The 22683-nt window shown below is 55.7% G+C and overlaps 3 protein-coding genes across 3 annotated transcripts; 2 read left to right on the top strand and 1 right to left on the bottom strand.

Annotated features, from left to right (window-relative positions):
* Positions 1–1800: 1800 nt before the first annotated feature.
* LOC309599823 (feather keratin Cos1-2-like) lies at positions 1801–2106 on the bottom strand (the record flags this gene model as incomplete). Its single annotated transcript, XM_082331661.1, has 1 exon — positions 1801–2106. One exon carries the CDS (start codon positions 2104–2106, stop codon positions 1801–1803), a length of 306 nt encoding a protein of 101 aa, XP_082187787.1.
* Positions 2107–8147: 6041 nt separating this feature from the next.
* Positions 8148–8453, top strand: LOC309599891 (feather keratin Cos1-2-like; the record flags this gene model as incomplete). Its single annotated transcript, XM_082331768.1, has 1 exon — positions 8148–8453. The coding sequence occupies one exon, from the start codon at positions 8148–8150 to the stop codon at positions 8451–8453; it is 306 nt and encodes a 101-aa protein (XP_082187894.1).
* A 9592-nt stretch (positions 8454–18045) lies between these two features.
* On the top strand, positions 18046–18351 carry LOC309599928 (feather keratin Cos1-1/Cos1-3/Cos2-1-like; the record flags this gene model as incomplete). The annotated part of the gene is made up of 1 exon (XM_082331831.1): positions 18046–18351. The coding sequence occupies one exon, from the start codon at positions 18046–18048 to the stop codon at positions 18349–18351; it is 306 nt and encodes a 101-aa protein (XP_082187957.1).
* Between the last annotated feature and the right edge of the window lie 4332 nt (positions 18352–22683).

Genomic DNA, 22683 nt, shown 5'->3' with positions numbered 1-22683 from the left:
GATGGGGGGAGAATTGGAAGAGCAAGAAAGCGAAATACCCTCGGGCTGAGATCAGGCCAGTCTAAGAGGGGAAGGGGAAAGAAGGGAGAAAACCAAGTGGTGCAAAGGCAATCACCCACCACCTAGCAGCAGCAGACTCATGCCCATGCATTCTCCCAAGAGCTGCTCCTTCGGAAAGACTGCGCAAGATTTTATTGCTGAGCGTGATGTTATGTGGCATGCAATAGCCTTGTGGTCAATTCAGGTCAGCTGTCCTGGTGGTGTCCCCTCCCCGGTGCTTGCCCACCCCTAGCCTCTGCTGTGGGGGGTGCAGAGTGAGAAAGAGAGACGGCCTTGATGGTGAGCAAGCACTGTGCAGAACTAGCTAAAGCTTTGGTGTGTTGTCTGCACTGTTTCTGCACACATTTGAAGCACAGCACTTTGGCTGCATCCCAAGAGTTACAGTCAACGTCTCCAGGTCCAAGTGGAAACCAGTGACGACTGGTGTCCTTCGGGGGTCCGTCCTGGGACCAAGACTGTTTCCTGCCTTCACCAACGACATGGATAGTGCGACTGAGTGCGCCCTCATCAAGTTTGTGCATGACACCAGGGTGAGGGGTGCAACTGGTACGCTTGAGGGAAGGGATGCTGTCCAGAGGGATCTTGACAGGCTTGAGGAATGGTCCGATGTGAAATTCAGGAACTTGGACAAGGCCAAGTGCAAGGTCCTGCACCTGCGTTGGGGCAATCCTCCATATCAATACAGACTGGAGGATAAACGGCTGAGAGCAGCCCTGCAAAGAAGGACTTGGAGACACTGGTGGTTGAAAAATTGTGCATGAGCATGCCAGTTGAGGTCCAGAGAAGGCCTACAAAAATGATCTGGGGGATGTAAGAGCTGTCCTATGAAGAAAGGCTGAGGGAGGTGGGGTTGTTGAGCCTGGAGAAGAGAAGGCTCTGGGGAGACCTTATTGCAGCCTTTCAATATATAAAGGGGACTTATAAGGAAGTTGGAGAGAGACATTTTATCAAGGCCTGTAGGGACAGGAGAAGGTTTTAAACTGAAATCGGGTAGATGCAGCTTGGACGTAAGGAAGAAATGGATTACGATGAGGGTGGTGAGACACTGGAAAAGGTTGCCCCGAGAATGATGGGCTGCCCCATCACTGGCAGTGTTGAAAGTGAGGTTCAACGGAACTTTGAGGGACGTGAGGTAGTGCCAGATATCCCTGCCCATGGCAGGGGGCTTGGACTAGATGATCTTTCAAGGTCTCTTCCAAGCACAACCATTCTCTGATTGTATTCTACTATGGTCGGCTGTCAAGGCAGCCCACTGCACTGTGTTCCTCTGTTCCTTTGAGAATGCTATGGTGAGGATGGGTTGTCCTGGCCTCTCCTGGGAAGCTAGTGCCTATGTCTTGTCAATACCACATTCCCTGCTGACTACTCGCATCACAGTGTTGAGCTTTCCAAGGAAAAAGAAGAGGTGTGCACAACACAGTGGATGGTAGTGACTGAACGATGTCGGGTAATTCCACCGCGATGCAGAAAGGCAGACAATTTTAGAAACTAGAGGATCACCCGGTGCGCAACTAAACATGCTGACTGCAAGCCTGGGTTGACAATCAGTGCAAAATCATCCCCAACACGCCCCTCCCAGAACCAGCCCTGAGGAACATGTCTCTGCGTGGGCATCATGGGAGAGCATCTTTAGGGGAAAGGATGAGAGAGAAGCGCAGGCTGGGATGCAGCAGCAGTTTAATGAGTGAAAAGGGGGAAACGAGGTCGATCCGAGTGGAGGCCTCAGTGCAGGCAGCAGCTTTAGCAGGGGAGGCACCGGCTGCCACAGTAGCGGCTGCCGAAGCCCGAGAGGCCAAAGCCCCCGGAGGAGATGGGCACTCCCTGAGAGCTGAGGATGCTGCCAACGGCAGCGGAGGTGGAGGATCCCACGGCGGTGCTCTGCGGGAAGGAGCTGAGGATGGGTCCGGGCAGGGTCACCACCACGGGGGAGGGCTGGATGACGACGGTGGAGTCCTGGCACTGCCTGACACAGGGCTCATTGCAGCTGTTGGCCAGCGGGGTGGGGCCGCAGGGCTGGCAGGGCAGGCACGGGTTGTAGCAGGACATGTCTTGGGGCTGGAGGTGCGCCTGGGAGAGAGAGGGCAGGGGGAATGAGAGGAGGAGAGGTGGCTGAAGAGCAGCCTATCCCCCCAGCCCAAGGCCGCCCCTTTCCGTCAGCGCAAAAGAGCTTCACCAAAAGTGACTAAGCCCAGGGAGGTCTTCACCTAGCGCATAGCTCAGGAGATACCTCAGCCAAGCATCAGCCTCTCTGCATGTCCCACCTTCTGCTCCCTTCCCTCTCCCATGGCAAGCAGCCTCAGGACCCAGCACAGGACAAAGAGGCAGGTATGTGTTGAGAAATCCCAGGGGAGGAGAAGGAGGAGCAGGCTGAGGAGGAGGAAGAAGAGAAAGGGCTCCAAACTCACCTTCTTCCCAGGGAGGTGGAGGCAAGAAGAGTGGATGAGAGAGTGAGGCGAAGGGCCCGCTTTTATACTGCTCCTGCACCGCCCCAGGCCCACAGTCACTGCACGCGGGCACTAATTTTCCAACAGACTCACCTCCCAAGCAAAATATGCTACCTAATGGCACAGGTTGTGTTTTGGTTTCCATCAACACCGTCATTTCATTTCCTCATTTCTGCCATGACCAGTAGGCCAGGGACGCTCTTTTGAAGTATTGGGATGAGAGGCCCAAGGATTTCCTGAGCAGCATCATGGGTGTACAGGCAGAAGATGTGCCCGCAAGTGCTGGAGGTGTCTGTGCAGATGGAAGACATGGGTCTGGAGAAATCTGGTGAGGTTGTTTTCCAACGCCTGTGCAGGAAGGTGGGCATGTCTTCCCACCAATGCAGTGCTCTCCTGGGTGCCCAGAGGCTTCTGCGAATGAGGACATGCTGCATCCTTCCCCCTCCCTGCCTGCCTCCTTGCTTGCTCCAGCAGTCCCTGAGCACTGCCTGGCAGCGTCCTGAAAGGCAGGTGGGCTGCGCTACTGGTTTCAAACGCCTGCGCCCAAGGAAAGCTTCTCCTTCTGGGAAGACTTTTGCTGGTTTCTTTGGCAAAGGCGTCCCCTCTCGTGGCAGTCTCTGGGGGTCCCCAAGCAGTGCAATCAGCAGGCTTGTGGAAGGAGACCATTGCCCTCCCCAAAACCCTGGTTCCTCAGCAAGCCCTGTGGAGTTGGGTTCCTCCCCTCTCACTACCAGAGGGGTGTGCTGGGGGTCGGGACAGCGCCTTGTTCCTCCCACTCTCCTCACCCCACCATGTGCTTTGTTCACACGCTTTGGACCCTGACCTGCATGATACATAATGGCCTGGCCTGGAGCTGTGTACTCGACTACAGCCCAGTGCTCAGAGCTCATTTTCCTGAGGCAGGGAGGGAACAGCCCTGGCCGGAGGGGAATTCAGCTGTGCGTGGGACACGGGCCTGCAGACAACACGCACTCCTGGCTTGGCCTCACGCCAAAAGGCTGACACATGGCCATTCCGAAATTAGAGTGTGACTCGCCATGGGGAGGGAGAGTCTGTCCCAGGAAGCTTGCCTACTGAAGGCATTGCCTTGCCCTCCTGGGCCGTGTCCCAGCTGCCTCCATGTCTGCAGGGCAGGGAAGTGCATTGCCTCCTTGATGTAGTCTGAGAGCTGGTTTTGTAGCCAGGGCCCTTGTGAGCACATCCCCTGCCTGAGCATCCTCAGGCACGTGGCACTGCAGGGTCCCGCCAGCCCTCGCTGCTCAGGGAGTTGGGGCAAGTTTCCTTGCCTCTCCAATGGTGCTGGGTTGTGCTCCTGGCTGAGGAGGCCTTTGGGGCATGGGAAAGAAGGCATGCTGAAGCACTACTGCCAGGAGAAGATGTATCGCCTGAGACCTGGGGATGATTCCCAGACAGTGGGGAGGTGTTTTTTGCAACTCTTTCTTTCCCTCCACGGAGTATTCAAGAGAGCTCCTCACCACAGCCTGGTCTCTTTGGCTAGGAAGGTGAGGTCTTTGAGACTCCTTTGGCCCAGTCCTCCAGCACATCTAAGTCGCCCTTTACAGCAGCCCTGCCTTGCAGTGCATCAGCTGGCTTGTACGGGTTGACTTGACTCAGGCAGTCCTTGATTTGAAGCCCGCCCACTGCTGGGAGGCCTCCCCCTCCTTCCTTCAACTCTTTCAGAGGGCACAGCGGCCTGGGAGCCCTTGTAGGTGAATACTGAGAGCGAGAAGGCATTGACTCCCCCCAACCTGCTCTCTGTCCACTCTTCAGGAAATCAGCTACCCACGTCAGCAGCGGGCCCACAGGTTCCTCTGTCAATCTTTGGCTGCTGCCAACTGGCTACTGCTGGAAAAGACAACAAAAATTGTTTCTCCAAATGCATTAGCAGCAAAAGGAGAGCTAAGGAGAATCTCCATCCTTTATTGGATGCGGGGGGAAGCCTAGTGACAGAGGAGAAGGAAAAGACTGAGGTACTTAATGCCTTCTTTGCCTCAGTCTTTAATAGTCAGACCAGTTGTGCTCGGGGTACCCAGCCCCCTGAGCTAGAAGATAGGGACAGGGAGCAGAATGAAGCCCCCGTAATCCCCAGGGAAATGGTTAGTGACCTGCTACACCACTTAGACACGGACAAGTCTATGGGGCCGGATGGGATCCAGCCAGACGTACTGAGGGAGCTGGCGGAGGTGCTCACCAGGCCACTTTCCATCGTCTATCAGCAGTCCTGGCTAACCAGGGAGGTCCCAGTTTAGGTTGGATATTAGGAAAAGGTTCTTCACCCAGAGGGTGGGGGAGCACTGGAGCAGTGCTGGGGAAGGCTCTGGAGCAGATCATCCTGAGTGCCTTCACGCAGCACGTACAGGACAACTGGGGATCAGGCCCAGTCAGCATGGGTTTATGAAAGGCAGGTCCTGCTTGACTGACCTGACCTCCTTCAATGATGAGGTGACCCGCTTAGTGGATGAGGGAAAGGCTGTGGATGTCTATCTGGACTTTAGTAAGGTCTTTGACACTGTTTCCTGTGGCATCGTCCTGGAGAAACTGGGTATTCATGGCTTGGATACTCTTCGTATCCAGTGAAAAACTGTCTGGATGGCCAGGCCCAAAAACTTGTGGTGAATGGAGCCAAATCCAGTTGGCGGCCAGTCACAAGTGCTGCTCCCCAGGGCTCAGTATGGGGCCAGTTCTGTTTACTGTCTTTATCAAGGATCTGGAGGAGGCGATTGAGTGCACCCTCAGTCAGTTTGCAGATGACACCAAGTTGGGCGGGCGTGTTGATCTGCTGGAGGGTAGAAAGTCTCGACAGAGGGACCTGGCCAGGCTGGATCGATGGGCCGAGGCCAGCTGTATGAGGTTCAACAAGGCAAAGTGCTGGGTCCTGCACTTGGGTCACAACAAGCCCATGCAACGCTACAGGCTTGGGGAAGAATGTCTGGAGAGCTGCCTGGCGGAAAAGGAGCTGGGGGTGTTGGTCGACAGCCGGCTGAATATGAGCCGGCAGTGTGCCCAGGTGGCCCAGAAGGCCAAGGGCATCCTGGCTTGCGTCAGAAATAGTGTGGCCAGCAGGACTGGGGACGTGATCATCCCCTTGTACTTGGCACTGGTGAGGCTGCACCTCGAGTACTGTGTTCAGTGTTGGGCCCTCACTACAGGAAGGACATTGAGGTGCTGGAGCGTGGCCAGAGAAGGGCAACGAAGCTGATGAAGGGTGTAGAGCACAAGTCTTAGGAGGAGCAGCTGAGGGAGCTGGGGTTGTTTAGCCTGGAGAAAAGGAGGCTGAGGGGAGATGTTATCGCTCTCTACAACTGCCTGAAAGGAGGTTGCAGCGAGGTGGGGGGTCGGTCTCTTCTCCCCAGTAACAAGCTATAGGACGAGAGGAAATGGCCTCAAGTTGCGCCAGGGCAGGTTTAGGTTGGATGTTAGGAAAAAGTTCTTCACTGAAAGGGTAGTCAGGCACTGGCACAGGCTGCCCAGGGCAGTGGTTGAGTCCTCATCCCTGGAGGTATTTCAAAGATGGGTAGATATAGTGCTAAGGGACATGGTTTAGTGGTGGACTTGGCAGTGCTAGGTTAACGGTTGGACTCGATGATCTTAAAGGTCTTTTTCAACCTAAACGATTCTAGGATTCTATGATTCTGTGTTGCTCTTGATGGTTGTTGCCTGTTGCTCTTCATGCCCCTTGCAAGACTCAATGCAGGCTGAGTTGGCTTTCCTAACAGCATCGCAACATGCCTAGGAATTATTTCCAAATTCCTCCTTTGCAGCTCGTTCCTCCTTCCACCTCCAGGATGCTGCCTTTTGACATTGCTTCCCCACCTTGAGTCCCACCTTAGGCAAAGGTGATCTGCTGAGACATTGAATTTGTTTTCCTGAGTATCGGGCTGGACCCTTCTTGCTCTTGGACCATGAGGTGCCTAAGGCGCTGCCAGCTTTTCTGAGCTCCTTTGCCCTTCACAGCTGCCTCCATGGCATTCTACCTACCAGCTGCCTGACTAGGCCCAATTTGGCATGCCTGAAAGCCAGGGACAGCACTCTGCTACTGGTTTTCCTTCCTGTGTTCACATCGTGAACTCCGCTGCTTCTCAGGTGTGACAGCCAAGGCTGCCCTTGATTCCAATGTTCCTAAGCAATTTATCCTTGTCAGTGGCAGCTGTGCATCACCTCTCTTTTGCCCATGACAGAATCACAGGATCCTTGAGGTTGGAAGGGACCTCTGGAGATCGTCTAGTCCAACCGCCCCTGCTCAAAGCACGGTCAGCCTTTGGAAGGTTCTTAGGGCCAAGTCCTGTCAAGCTCTGAATATCTACAAGGATGGAGAAGCCACAATTTATCCGGGCACCCCCAGCCGGTGCTTGACCATGCTCACACTAACAATGTGGTTTCTTCTGTTTTCCTGGAATTTCCCCTATTTCAATATGTGCCCGTTACCTCTTGTTCCTTCACTGGATAGGACTCGGAAGAGTCTGGCTCTACGTTCTTGACTCCCTCCCGTCAGCTCTTTTACCCATTGGTAAGAGTCTCACTGGCTTCCCTCCAGTCCTCAGATGCATTCCCTGACTGCTGTGACTTTCAAAGGGACTTGAGAGCGACCTTGTAGTGACACCAACCGACTCCCTCGGGTGCCTCCCAGCAGGTCGCTTGCAGTCATGGCAGTCCAATCGGTTTAAATGCTCCCAGACCCGATCCTCCACTGCTGCAGGTCTTTCCTGTTCCAGATATTCCTAGGAATGTCAGGAGAGCGATCTCTTGACGGCAAACCCTGCCAGAGCAAGACCAAGGCAAGGAAACCTTGGAGTTACCTCCACCTTTGCTGTAAGCCCTGTCCCCAGGGAAGCTGCCCCCTTCAGGGTTGGGGCTGCCTTTGACCAAGGCTTGATTTTGCTGCTGACCTATGTGGAAGAAGACCTTCTTGTTGCCCTCCACATGCTTTGCCTGATTCAATGCCAGGTGGACCTGTCCAGCAGTTAGACATGACCCTGCCCGGGGTATCCTTGGGCCTCTCATCCCAGCACATGAAAGGAGCCTGCATGGCACACCAAGCATGTCAGCAATGAGGAAATGAAATGGCAGCACCGATGGAAACCAAACCACAACCTGTGGCATTAGGTAGGCTATTTTGCTTGGGAGGTGAGTCTGTTGGAAAATTAGTGCCCGCGTGCAGTGACTGTGGGCCTGGGGTGGTGCAGGAGCAGTATAAAAGCGGGCCCTTCTCCTCACTCTCTCATCCACTCTTCTCACCTCCATCTCCTTGGGAAGAAGGTGAGTCTGAAGCCCTTTCTCTTCCTCCTCTGCATTTTCCTTTGGGTTTTCTCAGTGTGTACCTGCCGTTTGTCCTACACTGGGTCGTGGGGCTACCTATGATGGGAGAGGGAAGGGAAGAGAAGGTGTGGCATGGAGAGAGGCTGATGCTTGGCTGAAGTGGGCGATGGGCTAGACGGGGACCTCGATGAGCTTGAATGCTCTTGGCAGGGCTGTTTTGGGCTGAGGGGAAGGTGAAGCCCGTGAGCCTCCCTAAAATGCCTCTAGCTCTTGTCTCCAGCTCATGGTTTTTCTCCCTCGCGGTGGGGTGACAGGCTGCTCCTCACCCATCGCCCCTGCCCTGCTTCCCCCTGCCCTCTCTTCCAGGTGCACCTCCAGCCCCAAGACATGTCCTGCTACAACCCGTGCCTGCCCTGCCAGCCCTGCGGCCCCACCCCGCTGGCCAACAGCTGCAATGAGCCCTGTGTCAGGCAGTGCCAGGACTCCACCGTCGTCATCCAGCCCTCCCCCGTGGTGGTGACCCTGCCCGGACCCATCCTCAGCTCCTTCCCGCAGAGCACCGCCGTGGGATCCTCCACCTCCGCTGCCGTTGGCAGCATCCTCAGCTCTCAGGGAGTGCCCATCTCCTCCGGGGGCTTTGGCCTCTCGGGCTTCGGCAGCCGCTACTGTGGCAGCCGGTGCCTCCCCTGCTAAAGCTGCTGGCGATGGCCCTGGGGAAGGCCCCCAGGGACCCACAAGATGGTACCGGACTGGGGACAGAGCATCGACTTGTTTCCTGAGGAACTGAGCAACGCCAGCACCCCTTGCAAAAGGACGGGGCCAGCCTGGGCTATCCGAAAGCATGGCCCATGCCTGCCTTTCCCCCTTCCACTCTCTCCTTTCCCTCCTGTGTCCTTGTTCTGTTGCACTCCCGTGGGCTGTGAGCCCCACAAAGCCAGCCTAGGGCAGAACTGCTGGCCCTGCTCTGTCTCTGGGGCAGGCAGATGGAGACCTGGCGGGACCTCTGCCACAGCCATGGGGCGCCGATTCATATATGCCCCTGGTGCTCCCTGCACGGGGACCTGCACCCGTCTTGACCTCATTTCCCTCTTGCCTCATTAAAGTTCTGCTGCATGCCAGCCCATGCCTTTGCCTCGTCCTTTCCCCTGCAGACACTTTGCCAAGGTGCCCAGGAAGAGAGATGTTGCTCAGGGGTGGGTCTGGGAGGAGGTCATTAGAGGTGGTTCTGCCGTGATTGTTAACACAGGCTTGCTTCGAATATGCTTAGCCATGCTCAGTGTGACCATCTGCTTTCTGAACTTCTGTGCCTCTCTGGGGCTGGACAGAGTGACCCGAGGCAGTTGAATGACCATAGCTACTGCAGAGATGATTTTAGGTCTCCCACCAAAGCCTTCTCTTCTCCGTGCTCAGCGAGCCCTGTGCCCTCAGCCTCTCCTCCCCAACCAAGTGCTCCAGCCCCCTCACCATCCAGCCCACCCTCCGCTGAACTCCCTCCATTCAGTCAAGGTCTTTCTTGCATTAGAGCCCAAAACGCGAAACAGTGTTCTAGATGGCGTCAGGTGAGTGCTGAGCAGAGGGCGATCACCACTCCCATCGCTCTCCTGTCTGCACGCCTGCTCATATAGCCCAGGATGTTGATGACAGTCCTTGGTGTGCGGGAAGAGTGCTGGGAGTCGCACCTGTTTTGATGGGGTTGCCGCAAAAGCACCTTTCGTGGCCCTGCTTGTCAGGGGCCGAAGGATTCGTGGGGAGACAGGGCTGGTTACTACCAAGGCAGCTTCTGATCAGGGCTCTGGGTGGAGAAGTATCATCTCGCGCGGCTGTGTCCTGCAGCAGTTCAGCTGCTCCCCTTTGTCGGCGGCAAGTCTCTCCGCAGCCTTTGCTGCTGGTCTGCGCACTGCTTTGGAGAGCTCTTGGACAGCCCTTTGAGACACTCAGCCCACACCCGCTGCCTCTCTTCCTGGCGCGGGTCTCTCCCTGCTCCCCTCTCTGCAGAAACATTCCCAGGAAAGCCTGGGCACAGAGAGGGAAGGAGCAGGGCAAGGAGGGCATGCGCTGCCCGTGGGCCTGTGTGGTGTGCTGCCCCTGACTAGTACTAAGCACCCCGCAGCAGCTCTCTCAATCCGTTGTCCCATTTGGATGGGGGGAGAATTGGAAGAGCAAGAAAGCGAAATACCCTCGGGCTGAGATCAGGCCAGTCTAAGAGGGGAAGGGGAAAGAAGGGAGAAAACCAAGTGGTGCAAAGGCAATCACCCACCACCTAGCAGCAGCAGACTCATGCCCATGCATTCTCCCAAGAGCTGCTCCTTCGGAAAGACTGCGCAAGATTTTATTGCTGAGCGTGATGTTATGTGGCATGCAATAGCCTTGTGGTCAATTCAGGTCAGCTGTCCTGGTGGTGTCCCCTCCCCGGTGCTTGCCCACCCCTAGCCTCTGCTGTGGGGGGTGCAGAGTGAGAAAGAGAGACGGCCTTGATGGTGAGCAAGCACTGTGCAGAACTAGCTAAAGCTTTGGTGTGTTGTCTGCACTGTTTCTGCACACATTTGAAGCACAGCACTTTGGCTGCATCCCAAGAGTTACAGTCAACGTCTCCAGGTCCAAGTGGAAACCAGTGACGACTGGTGTCCTTCGGGGGTCCGTCCTGGGACCAAGACTGTTTCCTGCCTTCACCAATGACATGGATAGTGCGACTGAGTGCGCCCTCATCAAGTTTGTGCATGACACCAGGGTGAGGGGTGCAACTGGTACGCTTGAGGGAAGGGATGCTGTCCAGAGGGATCTTGACAGGCTTGAGGAATGGTCCGATGTGAAATTCAGGAACTTGGACAAGGCCAAGTGCAAGGTCCTGCACCTGCGTTGGGGCAATCCTCCATATCAATACAGACTGGAGGATAAACGGCTGAGAGCAGCCCTGCAAAGAAGGACTTGGAGACACTGGTGGTTGAAAAATTGTGCATGAGCATGCCAGTTGAGGTCCAGAGAAGGCCTACAAAAATGATCTGGGGGATGTAAGAGCTGTCCTATGAAGAAAGGCTGAGGGAGGTGGGGTTGTTGAGCCTGGAGAAGAGAAGGCTCTGGGGAGACCTTATTGCAGCCTTTCAATATATAAAGGGGACTTATAAGGAAGTTGGAGAGAGACATTTTATCAAGGCCTGTAGGGACAGGAGAAGGTTTTAAACTGAAATCGGGTAGATGCAGCTTGGACGTAAGGAAGAAATGGATTACGATGAGGGTGGTGAGACACTGGAAAAGGTTGCCCCGAGAATGATGGGCTGCCCCATCACTGGCAGTGTTGAAAGTGAGGTTCAACGGAACTTTGAGGGACGTGAGGTAGTGCCAGATATCCCTGCCCATGGCAGGGGGCTTGGACTAGATGATCTTTCAAGGTCTCTTCCAAGCACAACCATTCTCTGATTGTATTCTACTATGGTCGGCTGTCAAGGCAGCCCACTGCACTGTGTTCCTCTGTTCCTTTGAGAATGCTATGGTGAGGATGGGTTGTCCTGGCCTCTCCTGGGAAGCTAGTGCCTATGTCTTGTCAATACCACATTCCCTGCTGACTACTCGCATCACAGTGTTGAGCTTTCCAAGGAAAAAGAAGAGGTGTGCACAACACAGTGGATGGTAGTGACTGAACGATGTCGGGTAATTCCACCGCGATGCAGAAAGGCAGACAATTTTAGAAACTAGAGGATCACCCGGTGCGCAACTAAACATGCTGACTGCAAGCCTGGGTTGACAATCAGTGCAAAATCATCCCCAACACGCCCCTCCCAGAACCAGCCCTGAGGAACATGTCTCTGCGTGGGCATCATGGGAGAGCATCTTTAGGGGAAAGGATGAGAGAGAAGCGCAGGCTGGGATGCAGCAGCAGTTTAATGAGTGAAAAGGGGGAAACGAGGTCGATCCGAGTGGAGGCCTCAGTGCAGGCAGCAGCTTTAGCAGGGGAGGCACCGGCTGCCACAGTAGCGGCTGCCGAAGCCCGAGAGGCCAAAGCCCCCGGAGGAGATGGGCACTCCCTGAGAGCTGAGGATGCTGCCAACGGCAGCGGAGGTGGAGGATCCCACGGCGGTGCTCTGCGGGAAGGAGCTGAGGATGGGTCCGGGCAGGGTCACCACCACGGGGGAGGGCTGGATGACGACGGTGGAGTCCTGGCACTGCCTGACACAGGGCTCATTGCAGCTGTTGGCCAGCGGGGTGGGGCCGCAGGGCTGGCAGGGCAGGCACGGGTTGTAGCAGGACATGTCTTGGGGCTGGAGGTGCGCCTGGGAGAGAGAGGGCAGGGGGAATGAGAGGAGGAGGGGTGGCTGAAGAGCAGCCTATCCCCCCAGCCCAAGGCCGCCCCTTTCCGTCAGCGCAAAAGAGCTTCACCAAAAGTGACTAAGCCCAGGGAGGTCTTCACCTAGCGCATAGCTCAGGAGATACCTCAGCCAAGCATCAGCCTCTCTGCATGTCCCACCTTCTGCTCCCTTCCCTCTCCCATGGCAAGCAGCCTCAGGACCCAGCACAGGACAAAGAGGCAGGTATGTGTTGAGAAATCCCAGGGGAGGAGAAGGAGGAGCAGGCTGAGGAGGAGGAAGAAGAGAAAGGGCTCCAAACTCACCTTCTTCCCAGGGAGGTGGAGGCAAGAAGAGTGGATGAGAGAGTGAGGCGAAGGGCCCGCTTTTATACTGCTCCTGCACCGCCCCAGGCCCACAGTCACTGCACGCGGGCACTAATTTTCCAACAGACTCACCTCCCAAGCAAAATATGCTACCTAATGGCACAGGTTGTGTTTTGGTTTCCATCAACACCGTCATTTCATTTCCTCATTTCTGCCATGACCAGTAGGCCAGGGACGCTCTTTTGAAGTATTGGGATGAGAGGCCCAAGGATTTCCTGAGCAGCATCATGGGTGTACAGGCAGAAGATGTGCCCGCAAGTGCTGGAGGTGTCTGTGCAGATGGAAGACATGGGTCTGGAGAAATCTGGTGAGGTTGTTTTCCAACGCCTGTGCAGGAAGGTGGGCATGTCTTCCCACCAATGCAGTGCTCTCCTGGGTGCCCAGAGGCTTCTGCGAATGAGGACATGCTGCATCCTTCCCCCTCCCTGCCTGCCTCCTTGCTTGCTCCAGCAGTCCCTGAGCACTGCCTGGCAGCGTCCTGAAAGGCAGGTGGGCTGCGCTACTGGTTTCAAACGCCTGCGCCCAAGGAAAGCTTCTCCTTCTGGGAAGACTTTTGCTGGTTTCTTTGGCAAAGGCGTCCCCTCTCGTGGCAGTCTCTGGGGGTCCCCAAGCAGTGCAATCAGCAGGCTTGTGGAAGGAGACCATTGCCCTCCCCAAAACCCTGGTTCCTCAGCAAGCCCTGTGGAGTTGGGTTCCTCCCCTCTCACTACCAGAGGGGTGTGCTGGGGGTCGGGACAGCGCCTTGTTCCTCCCACTCTCCTCACCCCACCATGTGCTTTGTTCACACGCTTTGGACCCTGACCTGCATGATACATAATGGCCTGGCCTGGAGCTGTGTACTCGACTACAGCCCAGTGCTCAGAGCTCATTTTCCTGAGGCAGGGAGGGAACAGCCCTGGCCGGAGGGGAATTCAGCTGTGCGTGGGACACGGGCCTGCAGACAACACGCACTCCTGGCTTGGCCTCACGCCAAAAGGCTGACACATGGCCATTCCGAAATTAGAGTGTGACTCGCCATGGGGAGGGAGAGTCTGTCCCAGGAAGCTTGCCTACTGAAGGCATTGCCTTGCCCTCCTGGGCCGTGTCCCAGCTGCCTCCATGTCTGCAGGGCAGGGAAGTGCATTGCCTCCTTGATGTAGTCTGAGAGCTGGTTTTGTAGCCAGGGCCCTTGTGAGCACATCCCCTGCCTGAGCATCCTCAGGCACGTGGCACTGCAGGGTCCCGCCAGCCCTCGCTGCTCAGGGAGTTGGGGCAAGTTTCCTTGCCTCTCCAATGGTGCTGGGTTGTGCTCCTGGCTGAGGAGGCCTTTGGGGCATGGGAAAGAAGGCATGCTGAAGCACTACTGCCAGGAGAAGATGTATCGCCTGAGACCTGGGGATGATTCCCAGACAGTGGGGAGGTGTTTTTTGCAACTCTTTCTTTCCCTCCACGGAGTATTCAAGAGAGCTCCTCACCACAGCCTGGTCTCTTTGGCTAGGAAGGTGAGGTCTTTGAGACTCCTTTGGCCCAGTCCTCCAGCACATCTAAGTCGCCCTTTACAGCAGCCCTGCCTTGCAGTGCATCAGCTGGCTTGTACGGGTTGACTTGACTCAGGCAGTCCTTGATTTGAAGCCCGCCCACTGCTGGGAGGCCTCCCCCTCCTTCCTTCAACTCTTTCAGAGGGCACAGCGGCCTGGGAGCCCTTGTAGGTGAATACTGAGAGCGAGAAGGCATTGACTCCCCCCAACCTGCTCTCTGTCCACTCTTCAGGAAATCAGCTACCCACGTCAGCAGCGGGCCCACAGGTTCCTCTGTCAATCTTTGGCTGCTGCCAACTGGCTACTGCTGGAAAAGACAACAAAAATTGTTTCTCCAAATGCATTAGCAGCAAAAGGAGAGCTAAGGAGAATCTCCATCCTTTATTGGATGCGGGGGGAAGCCTAGTGACAGAGGAGAAGGAAAAGACTGAGGTACTTAATGCCTTCTTTGCCTCAGTCTTTAATAGTCAGACCAGTTGTGCTCGGGGTACCCAGCCCCCTGAGCTAGAAGATAGGGACAGGGAGCAGAATGAAGCCCCCGTAATCCCCAGGGAAATGGTTAGTGACCTGCTACACCACTTAGACACGGACAAGTCTATGGGGCCGGATGGGATCCAGCCAGACGTACTGAGGGAGCTGGCGGAGGTGCTCACCAGGCCACTTTCCATCGTCTATCAGCAGTCCTGGCTAACCAGGGAGGTCCCAGTTTAGGTTGGATATTAGGAAAAGGTTCTTCACCCAGAGGGTGGGGGAGCACTGGAGCAGTGCTGGGGAAGGCTCTGGAGCAGATCATCCTGAGTGCCTTCACGCGGCACGTACAGGACAACTGGGGATCAGGCCCAGTCAGCATGGGTTTATGAAAGGCAGGTCCTGCTTGACTGACCTGACCTCCTTCAATGATGAGGTGACCCGCTTAGTGGATGAGGGAAAGGCTGTGGATGTCTATCTGGACTTTAGTAAGGTCTTTGACACTGTTTCCTGTGGCATTGTCCTGGAGAAACTGGGTATTCATGGCTTGGATACTCTTCGTATCCAGTGAAAAACTGTCTGGATGGCCAGGCCCAAAAACTTGTGGTGAATGGAGCCAAATCCAGTTGGCGGCCAGTCACAAGTGCTGCTCCCCAGGGCTCAGTATGGGGCCAGTTCTGTTTACTGTCTTTATCAAGGATCTGGAGGAGGCGATTGAGTGCACCCTCAGTCAGTTTGCAGATGACACCAAGTTGGGCGGGCGTGTTGATCTGCTGGAGGGTAGAAAGTCTCGACAGAGGGACCTGGCCAGGCTGGATCGATGGGCCGAGGCCAGCTGTATGAGGTTCAACAAGGCAAAGTGCTGGGTCCTGCACTTGGGTCACAACAAGCCCATGCAACGCTACAGGCTTGGGGAAGAATGTCTGGAGAGCTGCCTGGCGGAAAAGGAGCTGGGGGTGTTGGTCGACAGCCGGCTGAATATGAGCCGGCAGTGTGCCCAGGTGGCCCAGAAGGCCAAGGGCATCCTGGCTTGCGTCAGAAATAGTGTGGCCAGCAGGACTGGGGACGTGATCATCCCCTTGTACTTGGCACTGGTGAGGCTGCACCTCGAGTACTGTGTTCAGTGTTGGGCCCTCACTACAGGAAGGACATTGAGGTGCTGGAGCGTGGCCAGAGAAGGGCAACGAAGCTGATGAAGGGTGTAGAGCACAAGTCTTAGGAGGAGCAGCTGAGGGAGCTGGGGTTGTTTAGCCTGGAGAAAAGGAGGCTGAGGGGAGATGTTATCGCTCTCTACAACTGCCTGAAAGGAGGTTGCAGCGAGGTGGGGGGTCGGTCTCTTCTCCCCAGTAACAAGCTATAGGACGAGAGGAAATGGCCTCAAGTTGCGCCAGGGCAGGTTTAGGTTGGATGTTAGGAAAAAGTTCTTCACTGAAAGGGTAGTCAGGCACTGGCACAGGCTGCCCAGGGCAGTGGTTGAGTCCTCATCCCTGGAGGTATTTCAAAGATGGGTAGATATAGTGCTAAGGGACATGGTTTAGTGGTGGACTTGGCAGTGCTAGGTTAACGGTTGGACTCGATGATCTTAAAGGTCTTTTTCAACCTAAACGATTCTAGGATTCTATGATTCTGTGTTGCTCTTGATGGTTGTTGCCTGTTGCTCTTCATGCCCCTTGCAAGACTCAATGCAGGCTGAGTTGGCTTTCCTAACAGCATCGCAACATGCCTAGGAATTATTTCCAAATTCCTCCTTTGCAGCTCGTTCCTCCTTCCACCTCCAGGATGCTGCCTTTTGACATTGCTTCCCCACCTTGAGTCCCACCTTAGGCAAAGGTGATCTGCTGAGACATTGAATTTGTTTTCCTGAGTATCGGGCTGGACCCTTCTTGCTCTTGGACCATGAGGTGCCTAAGGCGCTGCCAGCTTTTCTGAGCTCCTTTGCCCTTCACAGCTGCCTCCATGGCATTCTACCTACCAGCTGCCTGACTAGGCCCAATTTGGCATGCCTGAAAGCCAGGGACAGCACTCTGCTACTGGCTTTCCTTCCTGTGTTCACATCGTGAACTCCGCTGCTTCTCAGGTGTGACAGCCAAGGCTGCCCTTGATTCCAATGTTCCTAAGCAATTTATCCTTGTCAGTGGCAGCTGTGCATCACCTCTCTTTTGCCCATGACAGAATCACAGGATCCTTGAGGTTGGAAGGGACCTCTGGAGATCGTCTAGTCCAACCGCCCCTGCTCAAAGCACGGTCAGCCTTTGGAAGGTTCTTAGGGCCAAGTCCTGTCAAGCTCTGAATATCTACAAGGATGGAGAAGCCACAATTTATCCGGGCACCCCCAGCCGGTGCTTGACCATGCTCACACTAACAATGTGGTTTCTTCTGTTTTCCTGGAATTTCCCCTATTTCAATATGTGCCCGTTACCTCTTGTTCCTTCACTGGATAGGACTCGGAAGAGTCTGGCTCTACGTTCTTGACTCCCTCCCGTCAGCTCTTTTACCCATTGGTAAGAGTCTCACTGGCTTCCCTCCAGTCCTCAGATGCATTCCCTGACTGCTGTGACTTTCAAAGGGACTTGAGAGCGACCTTGTAGTGACACCAACCGACTCCCTCGGGTGCCTCCCAGCAGGTCGCTTGCAGTCATGGCAGTCCAATCGGTTTAAATGCTCCCAGACCCGATCCTCCACTGCTGCAGGTCTTTCCTGTTCCAGATATTCCTAGGAATGTCAGGAGAGCGATCTCTTGACGGCAAACCCTGCCAGAGCAAGACCAAGGCAAGGAAACCTTGGAGTTACCTCCACCTTTGCTGTAAGCCCTGTCCCCAGGGAAGCTGCCCCCTTCAGGGTTGGGGCTGCCTTTGACCAAGGCTTGATTTTGCTGCTGACCTATGTGGAAGAAGACCTTCTTGTTGCCCTCCACATGCTTTGCCTGATTCAATGCCAGGTGGACCTGTCCAGCAGTTAGACATGACCCTGCCCGGGGTATCCTTGGGCCTCTCATCCCAGCACATGAAAGGAGCCTGCATGGCACACCAAGCATGTCAGCAATGAGGAAATGAAATGGCAGCACCGATGGAAACCAAACCACAACCTGTGGCATTAGGTAGGCTATTTTGCTTGGGAGGTGAGTCTGTTGGAAAATTAGTGCCCGCGTGCAGTGACTGTGGGCCTGGGGTGGTGCAGGAGCAGTATAAAAGCGGGCCCTTCTCCTCACTCTCTCATCCACTCTTCTCACCTCCATCTCCTTGGGAAGAAGGTGAGTCTGAAGCCCTTTCTCTTCCTCCTCTGCATTTTCCTTTGGGTTTTCTCAGTGTGTACCTGCCGTTTGTCCTACACTGGGTCGTGGGGCTACCTATGATGGGAGAGGGAAGGGAAGAGAAGGTGTGGCATGGAGAGAGGCTGATGCTTGGCTGAAGTGGGCGATGGGCTAGACGGGGACCTCGATGAGCTTGAATGCTCTTGGCAGGGCTGTTTTGGGCTGAGGGGAAGGTGAAGCCCGTGAGGCTCCCTAAAATGCCTCTAGCTCTTGTCTCCAGCTCATGGTTTTTCTCCCTCGCGGTGGGGTGACAGGCTGCTCCTCACCCATCGCCCCTGCCATGCTTCCCCCTGCCCTCTCTTCCAGGTGCACCTCCAGCCCCAAGACATGTCCTGCTACAACCCGTGCCTGCCCTGCCAGCCCTGCGGCCCCACCCCGCTGGCCAACAGCTGCAATGAGCCCTGTGTCAGGCAGTGCCAGGACTCCACCGTCGTCATTGAGCCCTCCCCCGTGGTGGTGACCCTGCCCGGACCCATCCTCAGCTCCTTCCCGCAGAGCACCGCCGTGGGATCCTCCACCTCCGCTGCCGTTGGCAGCATCCTCAGCTCTCAGGGAGTGCCCATCTCCTCCGGGGGCTTTGGCCTCTCGGGCTTCGGCAGCCGCTACTGTGGCAGCCGGTGCCTCCCCTGCTAAAGCTGCTGGCGATGGCCCTGGGGAAGGCCCCCAGGGACCCACAAGATGGTACCGGACTGGGGACAGAGCATCGACTTGTTTCCTGAGGAACTGAGCAACGCCAGCACCCCTTGCAAAAGGACGGGGCCAGCCTGGGCTATCCGAAAGCATGGCCCATGCCTGCCTTTCCCCCTTCCACTCTCTCCTTTCCCTCCTGTGTCCTTGTTCTGTTGCACTCCCGTGGGCTGTGAGCCCCACAAAGCCAGCCTAGGGCAGAACTGCTGGCCCTGCTCTGTCTCTGGGGCAGGCAGATGGAGACCTGGCGGGACCTCTGCCACAGCCATGGGGCGCCGATTCATATATGCCCCTGGTGCTCCCTGCACGGGGACCTGCACCCGTCTTGACCTCATTTCCCTCTTGCCTCATTAAAGTTCTGCTGCATGCCAGCCCATGCCTTTGCCTCGTCCTTTCCCCTGCAGACACTTTGCCAAGGTGCCCAGGAAGAGAGATGTTGCTCAGGGGTGGGTCTGGGAGGAGGTCATTAGAGGTGGTTCTGCCGTGATTGTTAACACAGGCTTGCTTCGAATATGCTTAGCCATGCTCAGTGTGACCATCTGCTTTCTGAACTTCTGTGCCTCTCTGGGGCTGGACAGAGTGACCCGAGGCAGTTGAATGACCATAGCTACTGCAGAGATGATTTTAGGTCTCCCACCAAAGCCTTCTCTTCTCCGTGCTCAGCGAGCCCTGTGCCCTCAGCCTCTCCTCCCCAACCAAGTGCTCCAGCCCCCTCACCATCCAGCCCACCCTCCGCTGAACTCCCTCCATTCAGTCAAGGTCTTTCTTGCATTAGAGCCCAAAACGCGAAACAGTGTTCTAGATGGCGTCAGGTGAGTGCTGAGCAGAGGGCGATCACCACTCCCATCGCTCTCCTGTCTGCACGCCTGCTCATATAGCCCAGGATGTTGATGACAGTCCTTGGTGTGCGGGAAGAGTGCTGGGAGTCGCACCTGTTTTGATGGGGTTGCCGCAAAAGCACCTTTCGTGGCCCTGCTTGTCAGGGGCCGAAGGATTCGTGGGGAGACAGGGCTGGTTACTACCAAGGCAGCTTCTGATCAGGGCTCTGGGTGGAGAAGTATCATCTCGCGCGGCTGTGTCCTGCAGCAGTTCAGCTGCTCCCCTTTGTCGGCGGCAAGTCTCTCCGCAGCCTTTGCTGCTGGTCTGCGCACTGCTTTGGAGAGCTCTTGGACAGCCCTTTGAGACACTCAGCCCACACCCGCTGCCTCTCTTCCTGGCGCGGGTCTCTCCCTGCTCCCCTCTCTGCAGAAACATTCCCAGGAAAGCCTGGGCACAGAGAGGGAAGGAGCAGGGCAAGGAGGGCATGCGCTGCCCGTGGGCCTGTGTGGTGTGCTGCCCCTGACTAGTACTAAGCACCCCGCAGCAGCTCTCTCAATCCGTTGTCCCATTTGGATGGGGGGAGAGTTGGAAGAGCAAGAAAGCGAAATACCCTCGGGCTGAGATCAGGCCAGTCTAAGAGGGGAAGGGGAAAGAAGGGAGAAAACCAAGTGGTGCAAAGGCAATCACCCACCACCTAGCAGCAGCAGACTCATGCCCGTGCATTCTCCCAAGAGCTGCTCCTTTGGAAAGACTGCGCAAGATTTTATTGCTGAGTGTGATGTTATGTGGCATGCAATAGCCTTGTGGTCAATTCAGGTCAGCCGTCCTGGTGGTGTCCCCTCCCCGGTGCTTGCCCACCCCTAGCCTCTGCTGTGGGGGGTGCAGAGTGAGAAAGAGAGACGGCCTTGATGGTGAGCAAGCACTGTGCAGAACTAGCTAAAGCTTTGGTGTGTTGTCTGCACTGTTTCTGCACACATTTGAAGCACAGCACTTTGGCTGCATCCCAAGAGTTACAGTCAACGTCTCCAGGTCCAAGTGGAAACCAGTGACGACTGGTGTCCTTCGGGGGTCCGTCCTGGGACCAAGACTGTTTCCTGCCTTCACCAATGACATGGATAGTGCGACTGAGTGCACCCTCATCAAGTTTGTGCATGACACCAGGGTGAGGGGTGCAACTGGTACGCTTGAGGGAAGGGATGCTGTCCAGAGGGATCTTGACAGGCTTGAGGAATGGTCCAATGTGAAATTCAGGAACTTGGACAAGGCCAAGTGCAAGGTCCTGCACCTGCGTTGGGGCAATCCTCCATATCAATACAGACTGGAGGATAAACGGCTGAGAGCAGCCCTGCAAAGAAGGACTTGGAGACACTGGTGGTTGAAAAATTGTGCATGAGCATGCCAGTTGAGGTCCAGAGAAGGCCTACAAAAATGATCTGGGGGATGTAAGAGCTGTCCTATGAAGAAAGGCTGAGGGAGGTGGGGTTGTTGAGCCTGGAGAAGAGAAGGCTCTGGGGAGACCTTATTGCAGCCTTTCAATATATAAAGGGGACTTATAAGGAAGTTGGAGAGAGACATTTTATCAAGGCCTGTAGGGACAGGAGAAGGTTTTAAACTGAAATCGGGTAGATGCAGCTTGGACGTAAGGAAGAAATGGATTACGATGAGGGTGGTGAGACACTGGAAAAGGTTGCCCCGAGAATGATGGGCTGCCCCATCACTGGCAGTGTTGAAAGTGAGGTTCAACGGAACTTTGAGGGACGTGAGGTAGTGCCAGATATCCCTGCCCATGGCAGGGGGCTTGGACTAGATGATCTTTCAAGGTCTCTTCCAAGCACAACCATTCTCTGATTGTATTCTACTATGGTCGGCTGTCAAGGCAGCCCACTGCACTGTGTTCCTCTGTTCCTTTGAGAATGCTATGGTGAGGATGGGTTGTCCTGGCCTCTCCTGGGAAGCTAGTGCCTATGTCTTGTCAATACCACATTCCCTGCTGACTACTCGCATCACAGTGTTGAGCTTTCCAAGGAAAAAGAAGAGGTGTGCACAACAAAGTGGATGGTAGTGACTGAACGATGTCGGGTAATTCCACCGCGATGCAGAAAGGCAGACAATTTTAGAAACTAGAGGATCACCCGGTGCGCAACTAAACATGCTGACTGCAAGCCTGGGTTGACAATCAGTGCAAAATCATCCCCAACACGCCCCTCCCAGAACCAGCCCTGAGGAACATGTCTCTGCGTGGGCATCATGGGAGAGCATCTTTAGGGGAAAGGATGAGAGAGAAGCGCAGGCTGGGATGCAGCAGCAGTTTAATGAGTGAAAAGGGGGAAACGAGGTCGATCCGAGTGGAGGCCTCAGTGCAGGCAGCAGCTTTAGCAGGGGAGGCACCGGCTGCCACAGTAGCGGCTGCCGAAGCCCGAGAGGCCAAAGCCCCCGGAGGAGATGGGCACTCCCTGAGAGCTGAGGATGCTGCCAACGGCAGCGGAGGTGGAGGATCCCACGGCGGTGCTCTGCGGGAAGGAGCTGAGGATGGGTCCGGGCAGGGTCACCACCACGGGGGAGGGCTGGATGACGACGGTGGAGTCCTGGCACTGCCTGACACAGGGCTCATTGCAGCTGTTGGCCAGCGGGGTGGGGCCGCAGGGCTGGCAGGGCAGGCACGGGTTGTAGCAGGACATGTCTTGGGGCTGGAGGTGCGCCTGGGAGAGAGAGGGCAGGGGGAATGAGAGGAGGAGGGGTGGTTGAAGAGCAGCCTATCCCCCCAGCCCAAGGCCGCCCCTTTCCGTCAGCGCAAAAGAGCTTCACCAAAAGTGACTAAGCCCAGGGAGGTCTTCACCTAGCGCATAGCTCAGGAGATACCTCAGCCAAGCATCAGCCTCTCTGCATGTCCCACCTTCTGCTCCCTTCCCTCTCCCATGGCAAGCAGCCTCAGGACCCAGCACAGGACAAAGAGGCAGGTATGTGTTGAGAAATCCCAGGGGAGGAGAAGGAGGAGCAGGCTGAGGAGGAGGAAGAAGAGAAAGGGCTCCAAACTCACCTTCTTCCCAGGGAGGTGGAGGCAAGAAGAGTGGATGAGAGAGTGAGGCGAAGGGCCCGCTTTTATACTGCTCCTGCACCGCCCCAGGCCCACAGTCACTGCACGCGGGCACTAATTTTCCAACAGACTCACCTCCCAAGCAAAATATGCTACCTAATGGCACAGGTTGTGTTTTGGTTTCCATCAACACCGTCATTTCATTTCCTCATTTCTGCCATGACCAGTAGGCCAGGGACGCTCTTTTGAAGTATTGGGATGAGAGGCCCAAGGATTTCCTGAGCAGCATCATGGGTGTACAGGCAGAAGATGTGCCCGCAAGTGCTGGAGGTGTCTGTGCAGATGGAAGACATGGGTCTGGAGAAATCTGGTGAGGTTGTTTTCCGACGCCTGTGCAGGAAGGTGGGCATGTCTTCCCACCAATG

The sequence above is a fragment of the Platalea leucorodia genome, assembly GCF_965183815.1.
Source record: "Platalea leucorodia genome assembly, chromosome: 22".
In the NCBI taxonomy this organism is placed as follows: Eukaryota; Metazoa; Chordata; class Aves; order Pelecaniformes; family Threskiornithidae; genus Platalea; species Platalea leucorodia.
This window is presented reverse-complemented; position numbering and strand designations above follow the sequence as displayed.